The sequence below is a fragment of the Trachypithecus francoisi genome, unplaced genomic scaffold (assembly GCF_009764315.1).
Source record: "Trachypithecus francoisi isolate TF-2019V2 unplaced genomic scaffold, Tfra_2.0 Lachesis_group10, whole genome shotgun sequence".
Lineage (NCBI taxonomy): Eukaryota > Metazoa > Chordata > Mammalia > Primates > Cercopithecidae > Trachypithecus > Trachypithecus francoisi.
The window spans coordinates 26,154,132-26,181,744 of record NW_022681455.1 but is presented as its reverse complement, the minus strand read 5'-3'; the positions used below and the strand labels follow the sequence as shown (position 1 = coordinate 26,181,744).

The following is a 27,613-nucleotide window of genomic DNA, read 5'->3' as shown; positions in this document are numbered from 1 at the left end:
ATGAGCAGAAGCTGCCTGAGGCCCTCACCAGATGCAGATGCCCAATCTTGAACTTTCCAACCATCAGAATCACAATCCAAATAAACCTGTTTTTCTTCATAAGTTACCAGCCTCAGGCATTGCTTTATAGCAACATAAAATCAAAAAAGACACCTCCTTTTCATACCCAAACTTCTCAGCAGTGGTCTCCTTTCTGTACCTTCTGCTCACTTCTCATCTGGATTGATCACTGCAAATTTGGCATTGGTAACTATTCACTTTTTTTGGAAACATTCTCTCTTCCCTTCCCTTTCTTAGCACCATATTCTCTTGGTTTTCCTTTTATCTTTCAGGCCCTTTCTTTTGCTTTCTTTCTTTTTTCTTTCTTCTTTTTTCTTTCTTTCTTTCTTTTTTTTTTTTTCTTCCTTTCTTTCTGCTAATCATCCTCCAGCTGATGATTAAATACTGGAATTCTTTAAGGCTTATTCCCAAGCTTCCTTTTCTTATGCCACTTTTACCCATGGGATGTCTCATCCATGCTAAAAATTGTAATCACTGCCTGTATCAAGATGATTTATACGTTTGTAAATGTAGCCTAGATCTCACAAGAGAAATCCAGAGTCATGTGTCCATTTTCCTTCTTGTTGTCTTCACTTGGGTATAATTGCTATCTGTGTGAGAGGCATCTGCATTAATTTAACAGCAAACCAAAACTCAGGAGTTACTCTGGACATCTTCCACTCTCTCACTTAGTTATAGAGTCTGTCAGGTTTATTCCCTAGATCAAATAATCCACCTAAATCAAATAATCCATTCACCTCTCACCATGTCTATTCCCTCATGCCAGAGGCCATTGTTTTCTCCTGGACTACACTGCTCCTACTCCAACCTAATCTCTCATGCAGAGTAGCCTTTGAAAACAAGGACACTTCCCACTGATTTCAAAATAAAGACCAACACATTCACTGGGCCCACATCATCCTGTGTGCTCCTGACCTTAATTCTTCTACAGCCTCCTCACAAATCATACTTCCCTTATTCTCTATCCTCTGGGATACCTAATTGCTCCTTCCTGCCATGAAACTTTAGCTTATGCTGTTCTTTCTTCCTAAAACATTCTCCCGTCAGTCTCCCACACCGGTTAACTATTATCCTTCAGATCCCAGCTCAGCTGCAACTTTGCAGGGCTGGCCCTTCCTTACATTCGATTAGTGCACTTATCATCCACTCTCATAACCCATGTAACCACTTGTTATTTCTACAGTTATTACACATTCACTTGTGTGATACTTTGATTAAAGTTATCTGCCCTCCTGAGATACTGAGTTCCTTAATACTGTGTATGGTTTTGATTTCTGCCATCCCCACAAGGTGTGTGTGCATTAATATTCATTTCGTGTTGAAATGGTTTTACTGTCTTATGATCCTCCATGCTGCCCATATAGGGGCTTTAACAAAAGCACTATACACATTTCTCCAGATATTTGGAGTGAGTTTAGGGCAGTGTGTGTCTTACATACATCTTTGGAAGGCATTTTAGGTTAATGAAGTGAATGTTGAATGGTTCCACGTGAATTGAATCCTACTGAATGGTGTGTGGGATTCCAACAGTCAGAGGGGCACACAAAGGCAGACATCATGGGTCATTGTCCAAAAGCAGTGACACATGAAGAACTGTTGGAGGGGCTAGAAGAGACACTGGGCAATGTCCATTCACTAACATGTTAAAGATCTGCACCAAGCCAAAAAGCAGATGTGGGGAAGAGGTTAAAATGGCCAGAAAGAAGGTAACTGTCCAAAAGCTGATTCTGGAAGCACAGGTATTCCAGAGGCGGCTCTGATTCCAAAGCTGGCATCCACAGATTGGAAGTTGTCAGAAAGAGTTAAAGTGTACTATCTTGCTCCCATTAGTTGCAGACATGTTCATTCCTCTTGTCATGATGGAATCATTATTGTTCTTTCCTCCTTGACATTTTTCACCAACAATGGAAAACACTATGCATTCTGTTGTTTGGGGCTTTCTTTTGATGACAGCTCTGAGGATTCATCTTCTGCATGTTGGGCACAACTTGTTTGTGATTCTCAGTTCTCAGTCCCAAGGTCTGGCTTCCTCTTTTGCTTTAGAAAGAAATTGTCCCCAACCCCTGATGCTTTTACCAGGGTAACAGTGGAAGAGTGGAGAACACAGAAATCTCAACACACCTATGCTTTTGGTAGCTTGCAGTTAAGTAACTAGTCTGTTTTCTTCCTCTGTAAAATCTCCAGGCATAGTAAAATCTTTAGTATTATATACAGGGTCTAGCTAATGGCTTACCAGTCAAGCAGGCACGAAAGGGAAATGTCTCTGAGGGAAAACAATGAACAACTAAGCACCAGGATCTAGCACATCTCTTGGTTTGCTCAGAGGTGGGTGAATATCTGTTCTTTAGCCCAGTCCTGCACATCTGCTCTGCCAAAGATGAGGTAGAAAACCAGGCCTGATATGTTAACAGCAGCTGAAAGCAAGAAGACATTTCTCCAACCAAACTCTGAATCCTGAAGGCAGAAAATTACAAGTTATTAACTGTCACCCAGTTCTTGTCCCTCTTGGTTCAGACAGGCTTTGGCTCTGTGTCCTACTGCTCCCTCCCCGACCTCCACTCTGGCTTCCATAGGCTTCCCAGTTGGTCCTGGAATACTCAAGTACATTTCTGCCATGAGGCCAGAGCACTGGGCATTTCCTTGGCTGGAACGCTCCTCCCCCAGATATCTATTTGTCTCACACTTCCACTTCCTTTCAGTCCTTGCTTAAATGTTCCTTTTCAAGCAAGTGGTTACTGTGAGTCCTTCCTTGACCATCGTGATTAAAATAGAAATTACACCCCTTGTGTGCTATTCTCCTTTTAGCATTTGCTAAGCATTTGCTATTCTCCTGTTACCTTCAATATGTCATATGTTTTATTTTCATAGATTTCTTTCAGTTTCTTTTCTACAATATAGGTTTCACAAGGGAAGGAATTGTGCTTTATTCACTTAAATAGCACATGGCACATACTAACGTTTAATACTTATTTATTGAATGAATGAATGAATGAATAAGTCAATGAATGTCAGGAGAAACAAGAGCAGTTTGAGGATTTCCATTTTAAACAACCATTTCCTGACAGCTTGTTAGTCAGTGCCTGGGAGGGAACTGAAGCTTCAAAAAAGATAAGGGACTTGATTTCATAAAGAATACTCTTTCTTTGTTGTTCTTCATTTATTTTTCTGATTTACTGGTGCAAAATCACAGGAAAGTCATTCTTTAACTTTCCTGTGGTTTTTCACCAGTAAGTGAATGGTATATGGTAGTGTTTTTCACCAGTAAATGAAGTATATGGCAGAAAAGAAGCATGTCACATACTTCTCTATTCATGTAAAGTTTATACCAGTAAGATTCTTAGGAAACTTAAGAGTCTTAAGTTTCTTTAATCTTTAAGTCATCATGTAAACTAGGTTATTTTTTACTACTTTAAATGCATCTTCTAGGATACAAGGCCGTGCAAATGTGAAAACACCATGCCTCTATAGGTTTCTCTTATGAATATTCATCAGAACATTTGACCTCACCTGACTGATGAAAAATCCAGCAGCAGTGGGAGAGGTGGCTCCAGCTATGTGTGCAAAGACTTGTAATAGTCCTTTGAGAAAGCCAGTGTACCTGAGAGAGAGAGATCGTACTCTATTATACTCAAGTATACCTACATTTGAAAGTCTCAATACCTGAGAGAAGGAGGGAAACATTCCCGTGCAAACAAAGGGTTAATCTCAGCTGGTCTGTTGCAACTCTGTGCTTATCTGTGGGGATGGCTGGAATTGTGTAAGCCTTGGTGAAACCTGAATGAAATATACTGACTAACGATTAGTATAATCCTGTGCTAGGGATTGGTACTCCCAAGGGGGTAACCTCTATTAACTTGTCAACATTGTTTATGCAAGGTGGTCAGATTGATGGTCTGCATCTGGTTTGTAAGGTTTTTGTTGTTTTTGCTTTGGCTTCTGCTGTTGAGTCTGATCTTGTAATTTTTATACCCTCCGTGGGTATAAAAGACCCCTCAGCAGATGAGACATTGGCTCCCCTGAGACAAAGGCATCTCTCACATTTCTTGGTGGTTCATTATCTGAAGATGAAGGATGTCCTGTTGACTGGGACAGGACCCTGGGAGCTATGTTTGTCTCAGTCAACTCTGTATTTACTGTATCAGAGACAGATATTTCTCCTGCAGTCCTGTGTCCTTTGCCTTTATTAAAGATTTTTATGGGCATGCCCTATAGAATCTCAAGAATTCTTTCAGTGATTCCACCTTAGGCAACTGCTGCATTCCTCAACAGAGAGAGATTTGTGTGAGTCTCCCTCAGTTGACTCTGAGCTTGGCCACTGACTCCTCTTGTTCATGCCCAGAAAAACTAAGTTCACAATGGTTGACCAGCTTTGAGTCTCTTCCAGGAATTATTTAGATGTAGGGTGTAGAGCCGGTGCTGACATTTCCTGCAACCTGTTGCACCTGCCACATTTTACTTTCACATCGGAGTATATTTAGGGCTGCTAGACTTAAACTGAGTTTCTGAGAGGATGAGGAAAAAGAGGTCCCTACCGAGGAGCAATATCCAAGAAGTTAACAAGGGCTCCTGATTCACAGAAGCTGCTGATGGCAGAAGACAGCACCAAGAAGGTCATGGTCATGCTGTGGCTGGATCTGACCCAGGGCAGGGACACGAGGATCACAGATGGGAGGAGAACCCCTGGGGTAGGAGGACAAACACAGAATAAACTGGAGGCTGCTCTGAGCTTCCTACATTCACCCCTGTGTCCAGCCTCGCCCTTACCAATGGCAGTGAAGAGTTTCCTGATGGTGATGAGTCTGAGGATTTTTCTGGAGAGAAGAAAGTCTGCCAATAGACCTCCAAGGATAATGCAGATACATCCAACAACAAACGGCAAGGCAGACAGGATCCCACTCTGAGGACCAGAGACTAGGTCAGGTACATGTGCCCTTACCACCCACACCATGACACAGACAACCTTGGACAGATTGTCCACATTTGCGGCTTTTCTTTATATACACATCACTTTTAATACAAATTCCATGTTACCGTAATCAGCCAATATAGTTTTAGTATGTATATGTTCATAGCTCTGCTTGCAAAAAAAAAAAAAAAAAAAAGAACTAATGCTCTCTTTATATATAAAAATCACCTGGAAATAAATATTTAAAAGACAAAAATCCAGTAGAAAAATAGGCAAAGGATAATAACAGACAATTTACAGAAAAAAAGAAAAAATAAGTGGCTCCTAAACATGTTAAAAGGTATCCAACTTTGCTCATAATGAAAGAAAACAAAATAAAACTATGGTGAGATACTATTTTTCATGGATTAAATTGGCAAAAACACCCTTTTTTTTTTTTGGCATGCTCTGTTGCTAACACTGTGGAGAATCAGGTTCTCATAAATATTACTGGTGCTCTATTGAGGTTAATTTGACAATATATAAGTTTATAGTGCATTTACCCTTTGACTCAATAATCTCATATACAGAAATTTACTCCACAGAGAGTTGCACAAAGGTGTGACAAATGAATAAGATTTTCACTGCAACATTGCTCAAAGATGGGAAACAATCCAAATACTGCTCAGCAAGGTTCTCATGTATTGATATGAAGATTTCCATGGCATATTAAGTGGCAAAAACTTAGTATATAAGCATAGCGGCATATTACAGAGTATACTGTTTTGTATTTAAAAAGTTGGGAAAATAAGAATATATATTCGTGTATGCTTGCATTCTCATAAAGAAACAAGGAAAGAATATATATAGGAAATTTAGGCCAGCCATGGTGGCTCACACCCATAATCCCGGCATTTTGGGAGACTGTAGAGGGAGGATCACTTGAGCTCAGGAGTTCAAGACCAGCCTGGCCAATATAACAAGACCTCATCTCCACAAAAAGTTAGCCAGGCATGGTGGTACACACCTGTGGTCCCAGCTACTCAGGAGGTTGAGGTAGGAGGATTACTTGAGCCTGGGAGGTCAAAGCTTTAGTGAGCCATGATTGAACCACTGCACTCCAGCCTGGGCAACACAGTGAGACATTGTCTCAAAAGAAAAAAAGAAAGAAAGAAAAAGAAAAAAGAAATTTAAAGAATGATCATTGGAATGGTCTGGGAGGACAGGGCAGATTAGGAAAAGCAATGAGTAATGAAAGAAAGATTTTTCACTCTTTTTTTTTTTTTAGATGGAGTTTTGCTCTTGTTGCCCAGGCTGGAGTGCAATGTCACAATCTCGGCTCACCGCAACCTCTGCCTCCCCAGCTCAAGCGATTCTCATGCCTCAGCCTCCTAAGTAGCTGGGACTACGAGCACCCGCAACCACGCCTGACTAATTATTGTATTTTTAGTAGAGACAGGGGGTTCACCATGTTGACCAGGCTGATCTCGAACACCTGACCTCAGATGATCCACCTGCCTCGGCCTCCCAAAGTGCTGGGATTACAGACATGAGCCACCACGCCTGACCCACTCTATGTTTCAATATAGTTTTTAAAATGTTGAACTTTCTTGTTATCAATTGAACTTCTAAATTAAAATTCTACTGAATAAAATGCAATGAAAAGGAGACTCCTCTGTTATATATAACCCAAACAATGGAAAAGATTCAGCTCTCACCTGGTTCAAGTAGTTCATTTTACAGATGAGTAAGCCAAGGCTGTCAAGGTTACATTACTTAGTGAGAAAATACCCTGAGGGCAATGAGAATCCAGGTCTCTTAACTTTTTAGCCTGGAAAGCTCTGCTTTCTGGTCACAACTTGTCTTTCCATTCATTCTCCCATCTTCCTCTTCCTCAGCCTTGGCCTCTGAGGGTCAAGCCCACCCAGCCTCACACCAGAGACAAATCATTCCCAACAGCCAGCCTCAGGAAGTCTGTTGCTTAGCACTGGCCTCTTGCTTATCTGGTCCCCTGATCCCCTGGATTAAGGTTCTGGTTTAATTTCTGGCCCTCCTCCTCTTTGAAAAGACCCGGAGCCACTCCCTCCTGGGGCTTTCTAATCTCAGTGCCTGCAGCCTGCTTGCATGCAGACGCTGACTACTGCTAAGAAGATCAGCTCTCTGTTGGCTACTTAGCACATTTTCACCAGAGGAACCCAATCAATATGAGAAAGCTTCTTCCTGAGTACAGAGAGTACAAGAGTAACATTGGCTTTGTAAACTGTCACTAACAGGTTATGAAATCTGATACACTCTTAGCCACTTTTAAGACATCCATCTAGCAGGAATTGAAAGGCTCCTGTCAGCCATTCAGGGCATCTGTTTCTTCTGTGGAAATTCAGAGAGCTGTACACATATATGCACTTTTCTTTCTATGTGTTATACTTGAATAAAAATGACTTTTTAAAACAAACATTACTCCACAAATGTCTATGTAAGTCTTTTTTGGGACTTTATGTCCTATTAATATCTTATTTTCAGCATATGTTGTTTATGTTTCTCTGTCACAATTTTCTCAGAGGCAGAATTTGTTTTGCTAATTTTTATTATTTATGCTACCAGCAGAGCATCTTGTTTGCAAATTTTGATTGGATTGAGTATAAAAATTTTGCACAGGGCCCTTAAAATATGATAGTATATTGTATAAAATATGATAGTATATAAAATATGACAGTAAAATCAAACTGACCTAGAACCATATGTATCATCCTGCTGCAATAAGTAGTGAACCACATTGAGATCAATCAGAATCCAAATTAACTAGACTCCATTTCCTACATGGAGGTCCTGGTCCTAATCCCCCGATTTTGTGACCATGGGAGAGACACAGGATTATATATGAGCTCTCTATATTTAAGCATTTAAACAGAAGATCAGAATGAGTTTTCTCTATACTTACATCTCTGAGGTTGGCTTGAAGTACCGAGCTGATGTACGTTGGTGTGTATGCCATAATGGTATAAAAAAGCCAGTATTCACAGAAATAAGAGACTAAAATGGCCCAGAGTGGTAAGGATTTGATCATAGCTCTAATGGGAAGAGACCAGCCTGGTGAACAGTCCTAGAAGAAAGCACACAGCAATGTCCCCTCCATCAGAAGGCAGCTCTCTCTATCGCACTCTGCATTTCTGAGACGTCTAGAGGGACATAGAGAAATGTCAAAGGAATTTCTCAATGTACCTGCTGAGCCAATGAACACACAATGTATCTCTTCTCACCAGCACTGATAAAGGGATGATTCACAGGATCATCATAAATGAGAGGAAACCAGAGAAGACAACAGGCACAGCCAATTCCTCCTAGGAAAAGAGGATCCAGTTAGCACTGGATGGATGGAAGTACTTCTTTCAGTTTGACTCTAAGATGATTCCTGTGGTTGACAGAGTGACTAGCCTCAGTACTCCACTCTTCCTGGCATCTATCCCTTGCATGGCCCTATCACAGGGGGAGGGTACTTCCTCACCACTTGACTTTGACCTTGGCCATACAACTTGCTTTTGCCAATGGTATGGAGGAGTTTCAAGCCTAGGCATTAAAAACCTTTTTTTAAAAAAACTTATCCTCTTGGGTCTTGCACACTGCTATTGGAAGACTATGTTCCAGCTCATCCTTTGACCAAGGCAGATGACAGACACAGAGAGTGGAGCCACCCAGCTGTCCCACAAAGAACCACGGGAATAAATGTTTACTGTTTTAAACCACTGAGTTCTGGGAGATTTTGAAATGCACTATTATTAAAGCTATAGCACACTTACAAGAAAGTAGCGTGTTTGCCCCACGTGCTTGAAAATGCCCTCATCATTCACATACCACTCGGCATCCCTCCTGCTAGTCATGCTTTGCAGAGTTCCTTTCATCATTAAACCTTTTCATATCTATCTCTTATCTTCCTCAAAGCACATACAAGTGAGAAGCAATACCTTATTATGTGGAATTAATTACCCAATTTCTAGACATGAAATGAAATTAATCCTCAGCAAAGACATTTTTTCTGATATATACATTATTACAGAGTTGGGAATTTAACATTGTCAGTATTGAGTGGAAATATGGCCCATCTTCAAATTCCCTTTTTAGAATCTTAAGAAGTCTTATGAGCTCTCTTTATTTGGCTAGCATGTCATTTACAGATTCCTTCACAAACATCATACAGCAGCCACTATACACCAGGCATTTTGCTACATTTTAAGACTATAAAATGACAAAGACACAGTTTTGCTATCAGGGAACTTAATCAAGTGGGGAGGGATAGATATGAAAATTAGCAATGTTGCACACTGGAGTTGGAGGATGTCAATATTTATTCAACAAATATTGAGTGAGTTTCTATCATGTATACGGTCCTTACTGTTTCTCGAAACCATAAGCACAGTAAGATTTTCTCATTGTTTGAATAATTTTTGTAATCTGCCCTTTGAATGTTTTCATGATAAAAACTTTGAAGGTTGGTGTGCTGTGGAATCATTACATATTTTTTTTGGTGAATATATTGACCTGATTTTACAGAAACCCTTGATCTAAGAGGCCCGCCGCTAATGAGCACACTAGTGGGACTATAACGAATTACCATAAACAATTTAGGGGTGGGATTTTGGAGAATGTTTCAGATATTGAACAAACTTTAGCTGACAGCAGCTAGGCGGATTCTAACCACAGTTCCACGAAGGTAAAACTGTAATGTAGTAAAATACTGCCTCTGGAACTTTCCATGTGTCTTTGGAACCTTTCTGTAGCATCTCTCTGTATATTATGTCTGCTCCTGAACCTTACATAATCTGCCCTGTCCTGCAGGCTCCACTGGTTGATTCTTACTCTAATTAGCATTTTACCTATGATTAGGTCACAGTCACACAACTTTCTGACTATGATATTAATTTGGTGCAAAAGTAATTGTGGTTTTTGCCATAATAATAACTGGAGAAATTTTAAAGAATATATTAAATTAAAAAGCATGACTAAAATGTAGTCTGACTAAAATAACATTTTCTTTTCTTTTTTTTTTTTTTTTTTAGTCTCTTGAGACAGGGTCTCACTGTGTCGCACAGGCTGGAGCGTAGTAGCGTGATCTCGACCCACTGCAACCTCCACCTCCTGGGTTCAAGCGATTCTCCCACCTCAGCCTCCCGAGTAGCTGGGATTACAGGCATGCAGCATCATGCTCGGCTAATTTTTGTATTTTTAGTAGAGACGGGGTTTAACCATGTTGGCCAGGCTGGTCTCAAACTCCTGGCCTCATGTGATCCACCTGCCTCAGTCTCCCAAAGTGCTGGGATTACAGGCATGAGCCACCACGCCTAGCCTAAGATAACATTTTCAACATCTTATGAAATAATTTGCTCTGAATTCCTTTAGGTTAAATTTAGAAGCAGTAAGGAATGTTATGATGCCTCTAATGTCATAAGATTATTCTAGCTACACACTCAGGCTGCTGAAACTTAAATGTTAAACACAGTTGACTCTGAACTCTACCAGCTTTAGCTATGTAAATATCCATATCTATTAGGATTTGGTTAACCATGGATAAATTGCATCACAGAATTCTCTGTCATAAAAAATTGAGATTTGAAAAGCAAACTCACCAAAGATATAGAAGACATAAGGCCATCCTATGGTCTGGCAAAGGAGACCACCAATGAGTAGAACAATGAAGGACCCCAGCATTGACCCTGAACAGAAAAAGTGAGGATATTCTGGGTGAGAGGACCCGTCTTGGGGCTCTATGTGCTTTCTACAACGCTGAGTTGCACAGTGAGGGAAGGTATGAGTTTCAAGTCAAACTATCTAGGTTCAAATCCTGCTCCTTCACTTGGTAACTATGTGATCTTGGACAAGTTATTATTCTATTTGTGTCTGAAATTCCATACATGTGAAATGGAAGTAATTATATACAGCTGACTTATAAAATTGTTTTGAGGATAAGATGAAAATATGTGCAAAACACAAGAATGTTTGACACATAGTAAGCATTCAGGTCATTCAGTTACAATCAAGAAAGGCAGTATGGGGTAGTATTTAAAGCAAGGACTAAGAAGACAGAGTGATTGATATATAAGATCTTGGTTCTATTGACAGGACTTTGCTGAGTTCTCTTGAACAGTGCATATAAAGTGGGGTTTAGGGTATCAATTACCTGATCCAGCAATGGTGGTGAGTTGACTCCTTTCCAGTGGGGGAGCCCATTTGACCCAAATTGAATATTGACCAGTTAATACCATAACCTGGGGGGAAAAAATTCCATTCTTGGAGATCTGAGGTCATTCTGGAACCTATATCCCACTTACACCTGGAAAACATCTTGGTACCTGGGCTATGCCTTGTACAATCCGGAGGACAATGAGCAAGGCCACTCCTGCATTAGCTGCCAGTGGAATGAAGAGGCTCAGGAATGAGGAAATAAACAAGCCAGCACCAACCACGTACTTGGCTCCAAATATTCCAGCCACATAGCCACTGGGGATTGGAGCCAAGAATGAGCCATAGTTGAGGGAGCTGAGGATGATTCCCTGGATTTCAGGACTCCAGTCATATGCAGGGGCCTAGATGACAAAGAGAGTTACTGTTTGTCTTTAGTTGAAGAATTGACAGTTTTCATTGAGAGGCCTTGAGAGGCAAAAAAAATAATTGGCAGTTATCTTTCTTTTTACATCTCTTCAGTTCCTCCAATATACCAGTATCATGTATTTAAAGTATATGCCCAACATATTCTTTCCGCTCACCCTGACACAATTAACTAAAAATTAAAATATAAGAGAGCTCATAAAGAAACAAAGGCTATAAAGGAGAAAGCATTGTAAGCAAGGTAATTTAAAAAATATGTGGAAGGAAGAGAAAGCGGACAAATCTGTGAAACATATTTTGTACAGATTTTCATCACTGTAGGGGAAGAATTTGTGTCCCCTAAATGGTAAAATTTTTCATTTATTCTAATTTAGCCCCTGGTTACACTCATAGACACTAAGTAGTGATGCAATCCCCTTAGATACTTATTATGTTCTTTATTCCTTTATTTTCTTTTCTTTTCTTTTTTCTTTTTTTAAGACAGAATCTCTTTGTCACCCAGACTGGAGTGCAGTGGCACGATCTCTGCTCACTGCAACTTCCGCCTCCCCAGTTCAATCAATTCTTCTGTCTCAGCCTCCAGAGTAGCTGGGATTACAGGTGCCTACGACTATGCCTGGCTGACTTTCATATTTTTAGTAAGGATGCCTCGGCCTCCCAAAGTGCGGGGATTACAGGTGTGAGCCACCATACTTGGCCTGATACTTAGGTACTTGTGTGGCACATAGTACATGTTCAGTAAATACTTAGTGGTTAAATGAATCTCACCCTAAGATAAGTCTTTAAGTCAAATTATTTGAGTCAAAGAAAGAGTCCAGAGTCTCATTAAACTTACCATTGCTTTAAATTCTTTTAGAGTTTCATTCCAGTAGTCCTGGGAGTCAGTGGAGGGCCGTTCTGTGGAGGCATTGGGCTGGCTAGGTGGAGCCGTGTTGTTCACCATAGCCGGAATGGCAATGCTAAAGTTCATTTGTTGGGTGTAAATTGAAAAATTACAGAGCTGCAAGATGAGGGCCAGCCCATGTCGGACTGTACAAAAGCCTGAGAGGAGAAGGGCATGCAAAGTCACAATCAGAATGCTTTTCTCCCACTCTCCCTAAGTCTGGAAGAAGGAGAGAATTGGTAACTGTATGAGATGCAGAAATACAGAGAGAGAGAGACATTCCTCTGTAATTGTGTAATGGACTTCTGTCCCCCTGGGAGGTAATGGGGGAAGTGGCTCCCTCAGAAGCATTTCTCAAACAGAGACTTGAAGAATGTGTGGAGTTGGTCAGAACAAGCCCTAGGGGAGAGTTTTTCAGGCAGGGCTCTGGGATGAGAAGATTAGAATGGGAATGGGAAGAAATTGATTTAGAGAAAGAATTGGCTGGGAGCAGTGACTGATTGGATATGGACAGTGACAGAAAGGAAACTGCTGGAAGTGACTCCCAAGTTTCCCGCTTGGGCAGCTGGGATAGCTGGAAGTGCCATTTATAACCAGGAAACATGGAAGATTAGCTTGTCTGGGGCTGGGGAGAGATGAAACTTGAAAGATAGGTGATGGTTAGATCATAGAAGTATTTAAACTTCATCTTAATACTGTAATCTATGCTTACACAAAATTTGCTAGTGTTCCATAGGAACTCTGGGTATATCCCTGTGGTTGAGTCCAAATACATTAGTTTGACAACAGCGGAAAGAGTTCATCCACTATCCCTGTAGAGAAATCCCAGAGGTAATGTATGATCACAAGGTATGAAGATGCCATTTTCTTGGCTCTGAAAGGGTGCAAATGCTCTTGGAATGAACAGCATGGTTTCGTTTTGTGTAGTAATGCTCTTGTTAAGTTCCTGCTCTTACCTTTGGTTCAACTCTGAGAGCATTTAGTTCCCCATCCCCAACCCAGCCAATGCACCATCCATGAAAATCTACATTGGAATTTTGATCAGTCATATTGATATGACAGATTAAATTCAGAAGGATTGCCACATTTATAGTATTGTCTTCTAGTCAAGAAGGGATACCTACCCATGTACTAGTATTGGTCTTTTACACAGTCCAAGGTGGAATTGTATAGTTATTTTCAGTTAAGGCCTTCACAAATTTTGTAAAGTACTTTTTATTGTTGTGTAACTGAGCTCTTTTTCCTATCATTTTCATCAGGTTTTTCCCCATTGGGTTTTGATTCAATAAAGAAAGACAAATTATGTACAAATAATGAAAAATGTAGTTGATTATGTTTACTGTTTGCAACACTTATTTCATTCTCCTGGATAATTTAATTCACTGGTATTTTCAAAAAAAATAGACAAAACAGGAATGGTAAGAATGGGCACCTCAGCTATATTTGCATTTACTGAGACTGCTTCTCACATTATACCATTAGGTATGCTGCTAGTTGTTGGTATGACATGTCCTTTAATTATATTAAACTACTCTGTTACTACCTTTAAATATTTTTATGGGAATACATAAGTTTTATAAAATGTATTTTAATCCTGGAATCAGACACCTGCATTCCAATTCCAGCTTGTGTGTTCTACTTACAGCTGTGTATTCTGGGGCAAGGTACTGAGCTCTCTATGGCCCCCAAATTTTGCCTGAAAAATGGAATTAATAATAGAGTCTACATCAAGGCACTGTGATAACAACTGAATAAGTTTATATAAGTTCATTATCGTTATAATAGCCTATCACCTTTGTATTATTGGGATGATCTCTTCTTGTTTTTAATAGGCTATTACAAAATTTAAAAACGTGATGTATTTGGCTAGTGTTTTAGCTAGAATTTTATTTAGTATGTATAGTTGAGCTTAAAATGTTGTTTATGTATATATGTGTGTTTTTTTTGCTATACTAGCTTTGTTTTTTTTTAAGTTATAAACTTCCATCTGAATCTATGATCTGAAATGTTTTAGGTACATAGCCATTTTTCTTCTTAATAAATTTTTGATTTTAGAACAGTTTTAGATTTATAGAATTATTGAGTTCCTCAATATCTCACACAAAATTTCCTCTGTTATTAATATCTTATGGTGCATTTGTTGCAATTAATAAACCTACAGTGATATATTATTAACAACTAAAGTCCACAGTTTATTCAGCTATCTTAGTTTTACCTAATGTCCTTTCTGTTCCAGAATCCCATATAGAGAACCACATTACATTTAGTTGTCATGTCTCCTTGGACTCTTCTTGTGTATGACACTTTCTCAGACTTACCTTGTTTCTAAAATGTATTCTAAGTACCTTGTAGTGGAAAATGTCTAAAGACCTTGATAGTTTTGAAATGCACCAGTCAGGTGTTTTGTGGAGCGTCCCTTAACTGAAATTTTTCTGATATTTTTCTCATGATTAGAATGGAATTATGTGTTTTTGAGAGGAAGGCCATGGAGGTAAACTGCCATTCTCGTCACATCATATTATGGCCACACACTGTCAACAAGGTTTCTTACTACTGAGTTGATCTTGGTCCCCTGGCTTGAGGTAGTGTTTGTCAGGTTGCTCCACTGTAAAATTACTCTCTTTTTTTCTTTTTCTCCTTTTAATGTTTTATATGAATTAATATGTACAAATGTACTCTGGAAGAAGTCACAAGCACCAGTCACACTTAAGGAGTAAGGAGCTAAGCTCCATTTTCAGAAGATAGAGTGCTATATATAAACTATTTGGAACTCTTCTGCACAGGATAAATAGGCATTTTCTGCTCCTTAAAACTCTCATATAATTTTTCTAGTGAAACTACTAGAATATACTTGTTTGTTTCTGTGTTTTAAAATGAATAACTTTTTGACAAGTTTCTTCATTTCTTAGGTGTTTTTTGACATGTATAATTTTCTTTATTCAGATTTATAAATTAGAAACATAAAATGTATAATTCCTAGAAATCATAATTTCTACAAAGTTATAATTAAATTATATTTAAAATATTAAATTTCAATAAGCAAATTATGATTATGTAAAGTTTTTATAATTATAAATTTTAATTCCTAGAAAATCATTTACTTATGTACTTTCCCTATAATTAGCTTTTATACATTTTTGATGCTTCTGTCTCCTATTTTCTCATAACTGCTTGTATTTAATATCTCTGCCTGATTAATCTGAGTAGTGGATTGTTTTATTGCATTGAGTGGCATCTTCTTTTATCAAAGAATCAGCTCTTGTATATATTTTTAATCCAATTTTTTAATGATTTGAGTTCACACTATTTTCTACATTTAAGTTGTCTGTTTCATTTTTCTATGTAATTTCCTTAAAGTTGTAGGCTCAGTGAATTGGATGTTTAATTAACTAGTTTTCATTTTTTATTATACAATCTCTGTTTTCTTCCCTTTTTCAAATCTGTCTTCTCCTTGCTGCTGCTAATTCCATTTTAATTCCACACTGACATTTTTTTCCTCCTTTGTTTCCTTTCTCATCTATATTAGGGACTTCTTCCATATTCTTCTGTTGATTTACTTCCTATACTCTATGCTTTATTATTATTATTATTGTCATTGAGAACTTTAAGAAATTGAAAATGAAAATATTCCTCAATTTCCCCGTAATAATATAAGCACAGCAGTGTGATGTAAAGGCTAACAACAGCTGATTTGAATCCAGCTGCTACCTCTTTATACCTGGATGATTAAGATGTGTTACTTCATCCCTCTGTGCCAGAGTAGGCTCCTACAAAATGGGGATGATGCTAGTAGTAGCACTTTCCCTGAAGGATTGTTGTGAGAATTCAATGAATTAATACATACAAACTGCTTAAAACAGTGTCTAACATAGGGCTTGCACTCATTATGTGACAGCTATTATAATGAACTGTGATCTTTCATAAGTGTACCTGTTGATTTCTCTTCTATCTAACACATGCCTTACCTTACTCTTTCTATGTAAATATGCAAACATATTTACGTAGGTTCCTTGTAGTCCACCCCTACAGCCTTGGACTATAAAAGCCAGTCATGTGTGACTTTGTTCTCACATTTTGAAACCCCTGCACAGGGCCACCCATGCTAGTTTGAGGCCCAGCTATGATGCGGTGGTGTATGTGGGTGGGCTGGTGGCAGCAGGTGGGGAGGAGGAGGTAGGAAATTCCTTCACCAATTCAAGGGAAGCTAACTATTGTACCATTTTAATTCCGCAATAACATTATATAATTTGAGAGAAAGTCTTCCAAATTTCCAAGTTGATTTCGGCAATCACTCATATTTTCCTCTGCTTTGTAGCACTGGCCCCTAATGCTACATTGCAGATCAGAAAGGCCAGTGAAGCGTGAGGGGAAAGCTGCAGAATGTGGGCCCATGCACGCTTCACCCAGCACATCCCAGCACTGTAGACCCTTGAGGGGCTCATGGGGTCTGTGGTCTGCCCAGCTTCTGGACACTGCCACTCTAAGCTGGGGAGCACTAGCTGAAGCTCCACAGCATCCTCTTTGTTCTTGCTGTAACACTGCACCATGCCTCAAGGATGGGAGTTTTATCAGCTCTTGGCTCCTCTCTCAATTTCTTCCAAATTGTATTAAATCTGTCTGCAAGACTTGGAGTTTCTAGTGTGTGGTAGGAATAATTCCTTAGTTTCAACGTAGATGGAAGTACTTTCTCAAGTGTTGTGCTTGTTTTATACATTTCCACGGCTTTCAGAAGGGGGTGCTATTGTAAATGGGCCTTCTGATGTCATTCTTCCCCATGGAGGGGGGCAATATGTTTTCCCTGCAGGCATTTGATATGGAGAAAGGACACTGTCCCTGATATTGTTCTCAGTGCCTTTCCCACCCTTCTGTGGTCTCCACAGTAACAGAGGAACAAATATCTGGAAGCTACAATCCTCAGGATTCCATTCAGATTCCACAAATGAGGACATTCTGGCACAATGTGTCAGGCTGAACTCAGTGAGAAACCACTGTGCTCTGGAGGCAGCTGCAGGTTGATAAGCGAGAATCAGTCATGTTAGACATGGGATTTCTGCCTGTGACTTTGGGGGTCCGTCTCAAAAACATCCACTTTGTGATGCACATGGCTGGGATCATTGGCAGTGTAATGTCCCAGATTTTCTGAAAGTAACCAACCTGACTTTTGCTTCCCTAGCCTTCCAACATCTGTGGAATCTTCCAGTCCCCTATATTAATCTTTCTTCTCAGAAATACCTAGATTTGCTTTTGATTTTGTGATATAACCCAGACTGATACAGAAGCTCATGGACCTCTGGGGGAAAGGGGGATCAGAAGGTCAAAGTGATGTCTGTCTCCAGCCTGGCCCCAGAAATCCCTAACTGAGCCTGAGAGAGAAAAACTACTGATCTTCAGGCAGAACCTGAAGGCCCAGCTTTTTTCACTCAAGGTTTCTGGGTTATTGGAGCAGTTCCTTTGTGTAACCAGGTGACCAGATAATGGGGGAGGGGGCATTTCCCCACATCCCGTGGAACACCTGGATTCAGCTCACTAAGTGTCTTAGAAGCACAGCAAAGACATCAGTAGCCTTTGGGGATGGGAGTACTGGTACTCAGAGAAAGCCCCAGCAGTGCCCTGGGAGTCTGATACAGAAGATCCAGTCATGCCCAGTAAGCATGAGCCAGAGAAGGAGATGAGAGGAAAACTGATGTTGGACACCAACAGATAAAGCAATCAGCAAGGTTTATTCCTAAGCATTTGTGAGAAATACTTGGATACACAACAAAATAACTTGGTAAGGCTTGGAGGAGTAGCTGGGGTTCTGCCTTATTAGGTAGGATGAGACTGCCAAAAAAGGATGAGTGTTAATAGCATGATGCTGTTTGAAACAACAAGCTGGGGTAAAGTTGGTTACAAAGTAGTTGTCCAGTATATCTATAGCCCAGAGTGGTCACCAGAGGACTGGGTGGCATGGTAGGCCAGATGTTGTAGGAGACTATAGAAAAAACCAGAAAGACCATAGGGGTTCCACTTTAGACAAATTATAGATGAACTACCCAATGACTGCCAAAAGGTGGGCTGAGGAAGGGACACTATGTGAGCGGTAATAATGAGCTCATAAATGGCAGAATCAGGATTGCAAACTCAAGCATTATGATTTCTGACCTGTGCTTTTATCCAGTATGCCATACTGTACCTTGGTAAAATTTTACACATAAGTTCTTCACAATACCAATTTTGAGGGAGAGACAGAATGATAAAAGAATTTGGCCAATGGTATAGTCTAGTAGACTCTGAAGTCCTTAGAAACAGATAAGACTTTCAGCCAAGACTATTGGAACAGTATTCATTCTGGGTCCAATTGTGACTAGTTGTAGGATGAGTACTAACATGCAAATTTCCTGATTTCTTCTGTGATGGACGAGATTAGGAGAAATCTCTTTTCTTGAAGATATGCATAATTCTTAACAGACAAAACAGACAAACTGGCTAAAATGTTGAGTATTACAAAGCATTCCTTCTTGGTTAGTGTTTTGCCTTTTAAAGGCATTATCTTATGAAATGACTATATCCTTAAAAGAATTAATGGATAACATAGTTATAACTCCTTAAGCATTTAGGGTAAAATAAGATGTTCTACAGTTTCCCTTAATGCATATTATAAAAAGCATGATATTGTAATATAGATAAGAGAAAGGAAGAAAGGTGACTTCCATGACATGGTAGAAACAAAAAGCCCATTTTGGGATCGGGGTCAGGTTTGGATTTAACATGAGCAGAGAGATCCAATGTGTCTTGAGCTTAGAATCAGACAAGCCAAGGTTGGTTTCTATATTTCCTACTTAGAACCTGCTCTGATTTTTTTCCTTCATCTCTAAATAATGTCATGATACCTTCCTGTCTTATATACCTTCAAAGTTTCTTGTGAGAAATGAAATAATTATCAATAACTATTTATAGCCATATAGAATTCTTGGCAATTGGTGGTAGTGAGGAAAATGATGTATATCAACAAAAGATGCCACAGATCTTAGTTTTATTTACTAACACAAGTCAAGGTGCCAACAGATCCTAGTTTTATTTACTACAAGTCAAGGTGCCATAGATCCTAGTTTTATTTACTACCAGATTACTGTGCATGATTTTACCTTTCCTGGAGCATTCCTCTTGAGCCATATTTAAATTGCCATCATTGGAAATGTCCCCCACTGTAGCTTTGACATCTGGTCCAGTAGACATTTTGGTTCTCTCTTCCCAGGGACTGACATTTACTTACTAAAATAAAAAGAACGCAAAAGCAAATACAGAGAGAATCTTATATGATACCGCCCCAATTCTTTCTAAGAACTAGGAGCAAATGTTGTTCTATAAGAAAAGTGCTACATTAGGGTTCATGAAAACTAATTTGTCATCCTGGCTTTATCACTAACCAATTGGTTGGTCTTTGAAAGGTCGCAGTTTACCCTGGGTCTTAGTATCTATGTCTCACAAGTGAGGAATCTGGCCTGGATTGCCTTCATAAATTGTAATATCCTTTCTAGTTCTGTGTTCCCATGTCTCTAAATTGATATTAGTATTACATGGACATGAAAACTTGACAACCTTATTTGAAATTTCATCTAGGAGATTCCAGTGGATTAAATTACCTGAAAAACTATTATAAACACCTATACATATTACATAAAATATAGCAAACACCCTTTTACATAGCTGCAAAAACAGTAAGAGATACATCCATCAAGTTATATGTCTGCGCTAACTTCAGTGATCATGAGATTGGGGCACAGAAGCATCAATTTCAGTGATGTGGGGGCCTGAGATCTAAGTCCCTGTGGGGATGAAGGATGAAGCCTTAGGCCCATGCCAGGGAGGCGATTATAAGGGAGATTCTAATATAGAGTTAGATGCCTCAAAGGGGTTCAAAACTTGGTTAAAGAGGCTCTTGCCCTTTCAACAATAACAGTGACAACCCTCTTTGTCCTAAGTTGTGGTTTGAAAATAAAGTACTTCACCTGAAAACTGTGAAAGTTCATATCTAGGTTATGGAGAATTGAAGGTTGAAATTCATACTTCCTTCATTGTCTGAGAATTCATCCCTAGCTAAAAAACTGACCAAAGAATCAAGCCCAGTCTGATTCGCTCAAAACAGATTACACAGAATTACTGCAGATGAAGCTCTATATATTATGAGCTCAAAATAAAAAATTATAAACACTCAAAGAAATGATCCATCCAAAACAAGTTTTCAGACTCAATGCATAGCAAAATTAAACTACTGAGAACTTCTAAAAATAGAATAAACTGACAAAGACATTACATAAGTATGCTTTAAATAATTGAAGAAATAAAATATGGACCCTAAAACATAAAAAGATACCAAAAAGAATAGGCAGATTTAAGAAAGATACTACTTGAAATACAAAAACAATTAGGCATTAAAATTTCAAACTAAGTGACTAGACATAGCTAATGAAAGAATTAGCAAAATCAAAGGCAATGAGTTATGTAAATTATACAGAATAAAGCTCAGTGAGATGATGAGGGATGACAGCAAAGTTAAGAAACTGGAAAATGGAGTGAAAAGGTCCAATGTATGTTGAATAGGACTTCTAGGAGGACAAAATAAAGAGAATTGAGAAAAGGCAATACTTTAGGAAATAACGAATAGGAATTTTTTAGAATAGATGAAACCACAAGATTTCTCAGATTCAGGAATCAAAATGAGTCTCAAGCTACGGAAATGAAAAGAATCTACACCTAAACATATTTAAGGATACTGCAGGACACGAAAAGAACAAAACTTATTTATAGTAATAGATACCATAAAAGATGACTTTATAATAATAGATACCATAAAAGATCAGTTTTAGAAGGGGAGAAATTGATTACAGCATTCTATCAGATATGGAGTAGCATTTGTTCAAGTTCTAGCTAATAAAAAAATAAAATACAGTAAATTGGTAAAAAGTAGGAAACTATTGGAACGATATATGAATACAGATTAAGAACAAACATGATAAAATGTGCGTCACTTCACTATCAAGGACATGGATATTAAAAGAACAAGATCCTATTATTTCTTACCTATTAATTTTCATAAACATTTTAAAAGACTGTTACAAGCTTAGGCAAAAATGTGGGGAAATGAGCTATTATTTGAGGCAGTCAAGCTGCATCTTCTCACTTGTATTGCTGCTTCATGGTGTGTACCAGACACTAATAGGCACAGCCACACAGAATAGTATGTTTCAGGACACTCCTTAAAGCAATATTTGTAAAAGCAAAAAGTCAGGAGCTAACTAATGATGATTTAATATTTGCATAATTAAATGCAGATATTTTCTGAATACTATACGGTTATCAAAGAATTGAATACACATATAAAAGCATATAAAGATTTAAAAGACAGGTAAACAATCAAGTACCTACAGTCTTCAAGAGACTCACCTAAAACATAAGGATTCACATAAACTTAAGAAGTGGGAATAGATATTCCACGCAAAAGGACACCAAAAGCAAGCAGGAGTAGCTATTCTTTTTTTTTTTTTTTTTTTTTTGAGACGGAGTCTCGCTCTGTCACCCAGGCTAGAGTGCAGTGGCCAGATCTCAGCTCACTGCAAGCTCCGCCTCCCGGGTTTAGGCCATTCTCCTGCCTCAGCCTCCCGAGTAGCTGGGGCTACAAGTGCCCGCCACCTCGCCCGGCTAGTTTTTTATATTTTTTAGTAGAGACGGAGTTTCACTGGGTTAGCCAGGATAGTCTCGATCTCCTGACCTCGTGATCCGCCCGTCTCAGCCTCCCAAAGTGCTGGGATTACAGGCTTGAGCCACCGCGCCCGGCCAGGAGTAGCTATTCTTATATCAGACAAAACAAACTTATAAGCAACAACAGTTGAAAAAGATGAAGAGAAACATTATATAATGACAAAAAGACTAGTCCAACAGGAAAATACCACAATCCTAAATATATATGCACCTAACACTGGAGCTCTTAAATTTATAAAACAATTACTACTAGATCTAAGAAATGAGATAGACAGCAAGACAATAATAGTTGGGGACTTCAATATTCCACAGACAGCACTAGACAGGCCATCAAGACAGAAAGTCAACAAAGAAACAATGGACTTAAACTATATCCTAGAACAAATAGACTTAACAGATATTTACAGAACACTCTACCTAACAACTGCAGACTATACATTCTATTCATCAGCACATGGAACATTCTCCAAGACAGACTATATGATAGGCCACAAAACAAGTCTCAACAAATTTAAGGAAATCGAAATTATATCAAGTACTCCCTCAGACCACTGTGGAATAAAATTGGAAATCAACTCCAAAAGGAACCCTCAAAGCTGTGCAAATACATGGAAATTAAATAACCTGCTCCTGAATGATCATTGGCTCAACAATGAAATCAAGATGAAAATTTAAAAATTATTTGAACTGAACGACAACCGTGACACAACCTATCAAAACCTCTGGGATACAGGAAAAGCGGTGCTAAGAGGAAAGTTCATACCATTAAATGCCTACATCAAAAAGTCTGAAAGAGCACAAATAGACAATCTAAGTTCACACCTCAAGGAACTAGAGAAACAAGAACAAACGAAACCCAAACGCAGCAGAAGAAAAGAAATAACCAAGATCAGAGCAAAACTAAGTGGAAATTGAAACAAATAAACAAAAAAATACAAAAGATAAATGAAACAAAAAGCTGGTTCTTTGAAAAGATAAATAAAATTGCCAGACCACCAGCGACATTAACCGAGGAAAAAAGAGAGAAGATCTAAACAAGCTCAATTTGAAACAAAACGGGAGATATTACAACTGATACCAGAGAAATACAAAATATCATTCAAGACTACTATAAACACCTTTACGTGTGTAAACTAGATAACCTAGAGGAGATGGATAAATTCCTGGAAATATAAAACCCTCCTAGATTAAACCAGGAAGAAATAGAAACTCTCTGTGCAAAGGAATGGGGAGGGCAGGAATGGCCATGCAGGAGTTGAACTTTGTCTTTGTTGTTTACATGTGTGACAACAATAATGTAATTTGAATTATTACTGTAATTAAAAATAAATTTCAGGGACACAGGTAGGCTGAGATGAAGAACGTGAGCGTTTTAGAGTCAGTTGCTGGTATTCTCTGTCAGGTATTCATTTTAACTCCAGGAAAGAAATGAGGAGGACACTGCCCCGTCACTTCAAGTCAAATGATAGGAGCTGCCCGCAAGGGGGTCATTCAGGGAGCTTGACATATGTCCCTTATGTGTGTGTGCTTGTGTGTATGTTAAGGTGAGTGACACATGCCTCAGAATCTAAGGGCATGGGGTGGTGACTCCTGGTCTGAGGTTGCAGAGCACAGCAAAGGTCTACACCACGCTGGAGGCTGTGATACATCCCACAGCAGCAGGGGTGAAGATGCACAGGTAGAAACCAGCAGGTCCCTTATGAACCAGATATGGATGACTCAGGAAAAATCCAGTTTACAATCTCTTAAAATGAGAACTGTCTGGAGAGGCCACATGACCCCAAAAGAGAGGACAGACTGCCTGATGCCCAGCACCTGAGAAAGGAACCCTAACTGCTGAGTTAGTGAACACATATCACCCCTGACATGGGAGGACTGGTGGATCCCACCACTGGGGTACAATAAAGGATTCAGCATTGAACATTCATCCAACTCAAAGACCACCAATGCCAGTGCACAAGAGTTCTGGCTAAGAAAGACACTTCCTGCTTCTTGCTTCTAACTCCCTACCCACCAGCCAACAAAGATCAGAAGCGACAGCTAGCAAGAGGGGTAAGAGTAGTTGCTGACAGAGAAAGGGAACAAGAAGCCAACCAAATGATCCCTTCCCTCCCCAGAACCAAGCTGGAGTGGTGGGTGGCGGGGAAGGGGAATGAAGGTTTACTTTTAGATCAAGTTTGGAATTTTCTGGTTTTCATTGGACTGGACCCATTAATTACAAAATGAGATTATTTGAAGACTACAAATAAACTATAAACCCATTACTACTGAAAATGATCAGAGAAGTTACAGCACCAAGCAGATGTAAAGGGATACGATGAAGTTACAACTCCAAGCAGATGTAAAGGAATAAAATGTAAAGGGATAAGCAGTAGGTGCTGGTGAAATAAAATCATTTTCCACTTGCTCTCTGTGAAGGACTCTTCTTATTAATATAAAAGAAAATAGACCTGATCCTTTGGTGCTATTGTGTTTAAAGATAAGTGGAAATGTTACATAATGTCACCACTAAAGTTGGTAAGTGAGCAACTGACAGAGAAGTTGCCTCAATGATGTCCTTCAAAACCACAGATGTTAGACCATGGAGCCCTCTAGTCTGCACTGGAATTCAAAAACACACTCAAAATTGAATTGAAATCCAAACGAATACTCATTGGCAAATGGAATAGTTCTAGTAACTCTGAAAAGAAACTTGGTAAAATGAGGGGACTGAATAGTCTGCTGGAAAAATAATTTGCTTATTATTTATTTTCACACCTCAGGGCAATTAGTTGAATTGAAAAACTCCTATCAGTCACAAGAACTAAAGACATAGCTTTCAGGGTAACATTTTTTTCCACAGGCTATACCCATACAGACTCTTCTAGTGTTCCAGCGTCTAAGAGTTCACTGACCGCAAGTTCATTCATTGATTCCGTAAATATTTATTGAATCAATGAATGCAATGTTGTGCTTTCATAGCTCCATCTCCTGCATGACTGAAGGACTTAGTAATCATTAAATTGCCCTCTCCTTGTGCTTATTATAACCAGCAATCAATTGCCAGTTTTTTCAGTAATAGGTGATCATGGTTTTGCTGACGTTAATGAGAGCAGTGGGAACAGACAGCCGAGGGCGAAGGGAGGACAGTGCTGTTGTGGGGCAAGGGATGCAGGCATGGACAGTACACCTGTGAGAAAGTTACATCCCAGGAGGGGCACATATGAAAAGAAAGAAGTAAGAATGCCACATGGTATGAAAAAAACAAGAGTAGCACTGACAGAAACTAGGTTATTAGCATCAGGAGAGGAGGGCAAGCACTCTGCCTAGTCTAACCACTTTACCTAGTGTGGTTGTGTGAAATGGTTATATTTGAGCTGAAATGGGAACACTGAGAAGGAGGCAGCGCTGAGCAAGAACATGCCAGGCAAAGGAACCAGCAAGTCTGTCACATTTTTCTAGGCAGAAGGTAGTCCAACATGGTGATGCAGAGTGAATGAGGAGGTTAATGGTAGGTGATGAGATCAAAGAGGTGGGCAGGGGCCAGACCATTTTGGGTCTTATAGGCCGGGTAAGGGGACTGGATTTACTATGGCCACTGTGTGGCACATGGGCTATAAAGGACAAGATTGAGAACCAAGAGACCGAACAAGAAGCTGTTTCTTGACCTGTGCAAGGGTTGATGGTGGATGGGCTAGGCTAGCTGTGGTGAAAAAGACCACATTCAGGACCTGTTTTGGAGATATGCCACTAAGACTTACTAATGAGGTGTATATGGGAACAAGAGAAAGGGAAGAATCATCAGAGACTTCCAGACTTATGACTTGAGCAAATGAGTGAATAGTGTTGCACTCAAAGTTGGGGAAATGAACAGGGAGGGCAGAAGGTTTCAGAGGAAAAGCAAGAACTTTATTTTGGACATAGGGGTTGAGACTCCTGTTAGACCCAGAAGGGAAGATTGACAGGTAAGTTTTGTGTCTGTGAGTCCATAGCTAAGAACAGAAGGGCCTTGGTAGAAATATAAATTTGTAAGTCATCAGCCTTATCTATTTATTTTGAAACCAGGTAAATGAGGAAAAAACAACAAAGAAATGGAGCCAGCCATTCTTATATCAATTTCTCATCAGTTTTTCTTGCCAAGACTACTTGTGTCCGTTCTTTTTGGATTCATATGCATCCTGTTCCTCTGCTAGTCATCAGTTCACTGTAGAATGAGACTTTTCCTTAAGGTGCTGTGCAGAGCTATTAATAGCTCAAATGTCAGCTTATGTGGTCTCAGCACTGAACATTTTTCCTCCCTATGAGAAACAGCCCATGGCTCTCACTCACAGTCTGCAAATAAAGTCCTCTGCCCTAAACTCTTCATCATTAACCACTTCCCAAAGCCAGGTTAGAGTTCATTTATTTTGCTTTCCCATAAATTCACTGGAACCAAACCAGAACAGTTTGGTTTTGACTGATATTTTAGGCATGATGAAAATCTTCCTCTGTGAGAATTCAGTATTGGCATTTATTGTTGCACTGTGGATTTGATCAATGCTTAAAAAAATTAACGTATTTCACAAAAACAATCCAAATATATCATTTAGTTTTTCTCTCTCTTCCTCTCTCTCTCTTCCTCTCTCTGTCTCTTCCTCTCCCTCTCTTTCTCTGTGTGCATGTGTGTGTGTGTGTGTGTGTGTGTGTGTCTGTCTGTCTCTGTTCAGCTATACTTTTAGAAAATTTCATTCTCTTGAAATTATTCCCTGTAGTTCCATGGCACTTAATGCAACATCCCTTCTCACTTACCAGAATTATCTCAGGACACAGGCATTCTCTTCTCCACTCCCACAGTCTCTCCCCCAAACAGCAAATTAAGCTGCTCTCTAATGGAAAAAGACCCATTCCCATCATCTCAAAAGCAGAATATTAAGGGTAAAAGTTTGAAAGCTAACTAACCTGAGGGAGGAAGAGTGCAGGATCCTCATTCCTTTCAAATAAATTTCTCTAAGCTCTTTGCAATTGTCTAATTCTGGGAGGTAAATAATTACCCAAAACCTTTAGCCCTTATGTTACCAGCTTGCAGGATTTTATTGGCTCAGTGGTTTAACTTTTAACTTTACATTTTATTGTTTGATTGATAAGCAAATCAAGCTCATTAAATCTTCCTCATGCTTCAAGCCCAGCTGAGGTCACCTATGTCTTCCCTCATCCTTAATCAGAATCAATGTCCCTTTTTATAAGGATCTTGACACCCCACATGCCTCACTGACAGCAGTGTTCCCTTCTGGGGTCTCTCAGAGTTATTATAATCTTCATGGAGATGGGGTATATTTGTTCCCTTTGAGTCCCTTTTCCACCATGCTCCTATTTAATAGAACTGAGTTTTCCAAAGAGGAGAGACTTAATACATTTTGGTCGACTTGAGTGATTTTTGTGGTTTTTTGATTGTAACTTTTTGTAAAAAGGCCAATGAGTTTTCCGTGAAAATT

General features: G+C 39.3%; 1 protein-coding gene across 2 annotated transcripts; it reads right to left on the bottom strand.

Annotated features, from left to right (window-relative positions):
* Positions 1-370: 370 nt before the first annotated feature.
* On the bottom strand, positions 371-27,164 carry SLC17A4 (solute carrier family 17 member 4). 2 transcript variants are annotated; one of them, XM_033216430.1, is made up of 12 exons: positions 27,081-27,164; positions 19,550-19,676; positions 12,378-12,583; positions 11,287-11,520; positions 11,115-11,202; positions 10,564-10,650; positions 8,165-8,283; positions 7,884-8,045; positions 4,825-4,957; positions 4,593-4,740; positions 3,568-3,658; positions 414-2,514 (listed from the first exon to the last, which is right to left on the bottom strand). In XM_033216430.1, the coding sequence occupies exons 2-12, from the start codon at positions 19,638-19,640 to the stop codon at positions 2,380-2,382; spliced, it is 1,494 nt and encodes a 497-aa protein (XP_033072321.1). In that variant the 5' UTR covers positions 19,641-19,676; positions 27,081-27,164; the 3' UTR covers positions 414-2,379. The 2 variants fall into 2 exon arrangements, with proteins under 2 accessions (XP_033072322.1, XP_033072321.1); XM_033216431.1 differs by lacking the exon at positions 27,081-27,164 and having other exon boundaries at positions 371-2,514; positions 12,378-12,501; positions 19,550-19,654.
* Between the last annotated feature and the right edge of the window lie 449 nt (positions 27,165-27,613).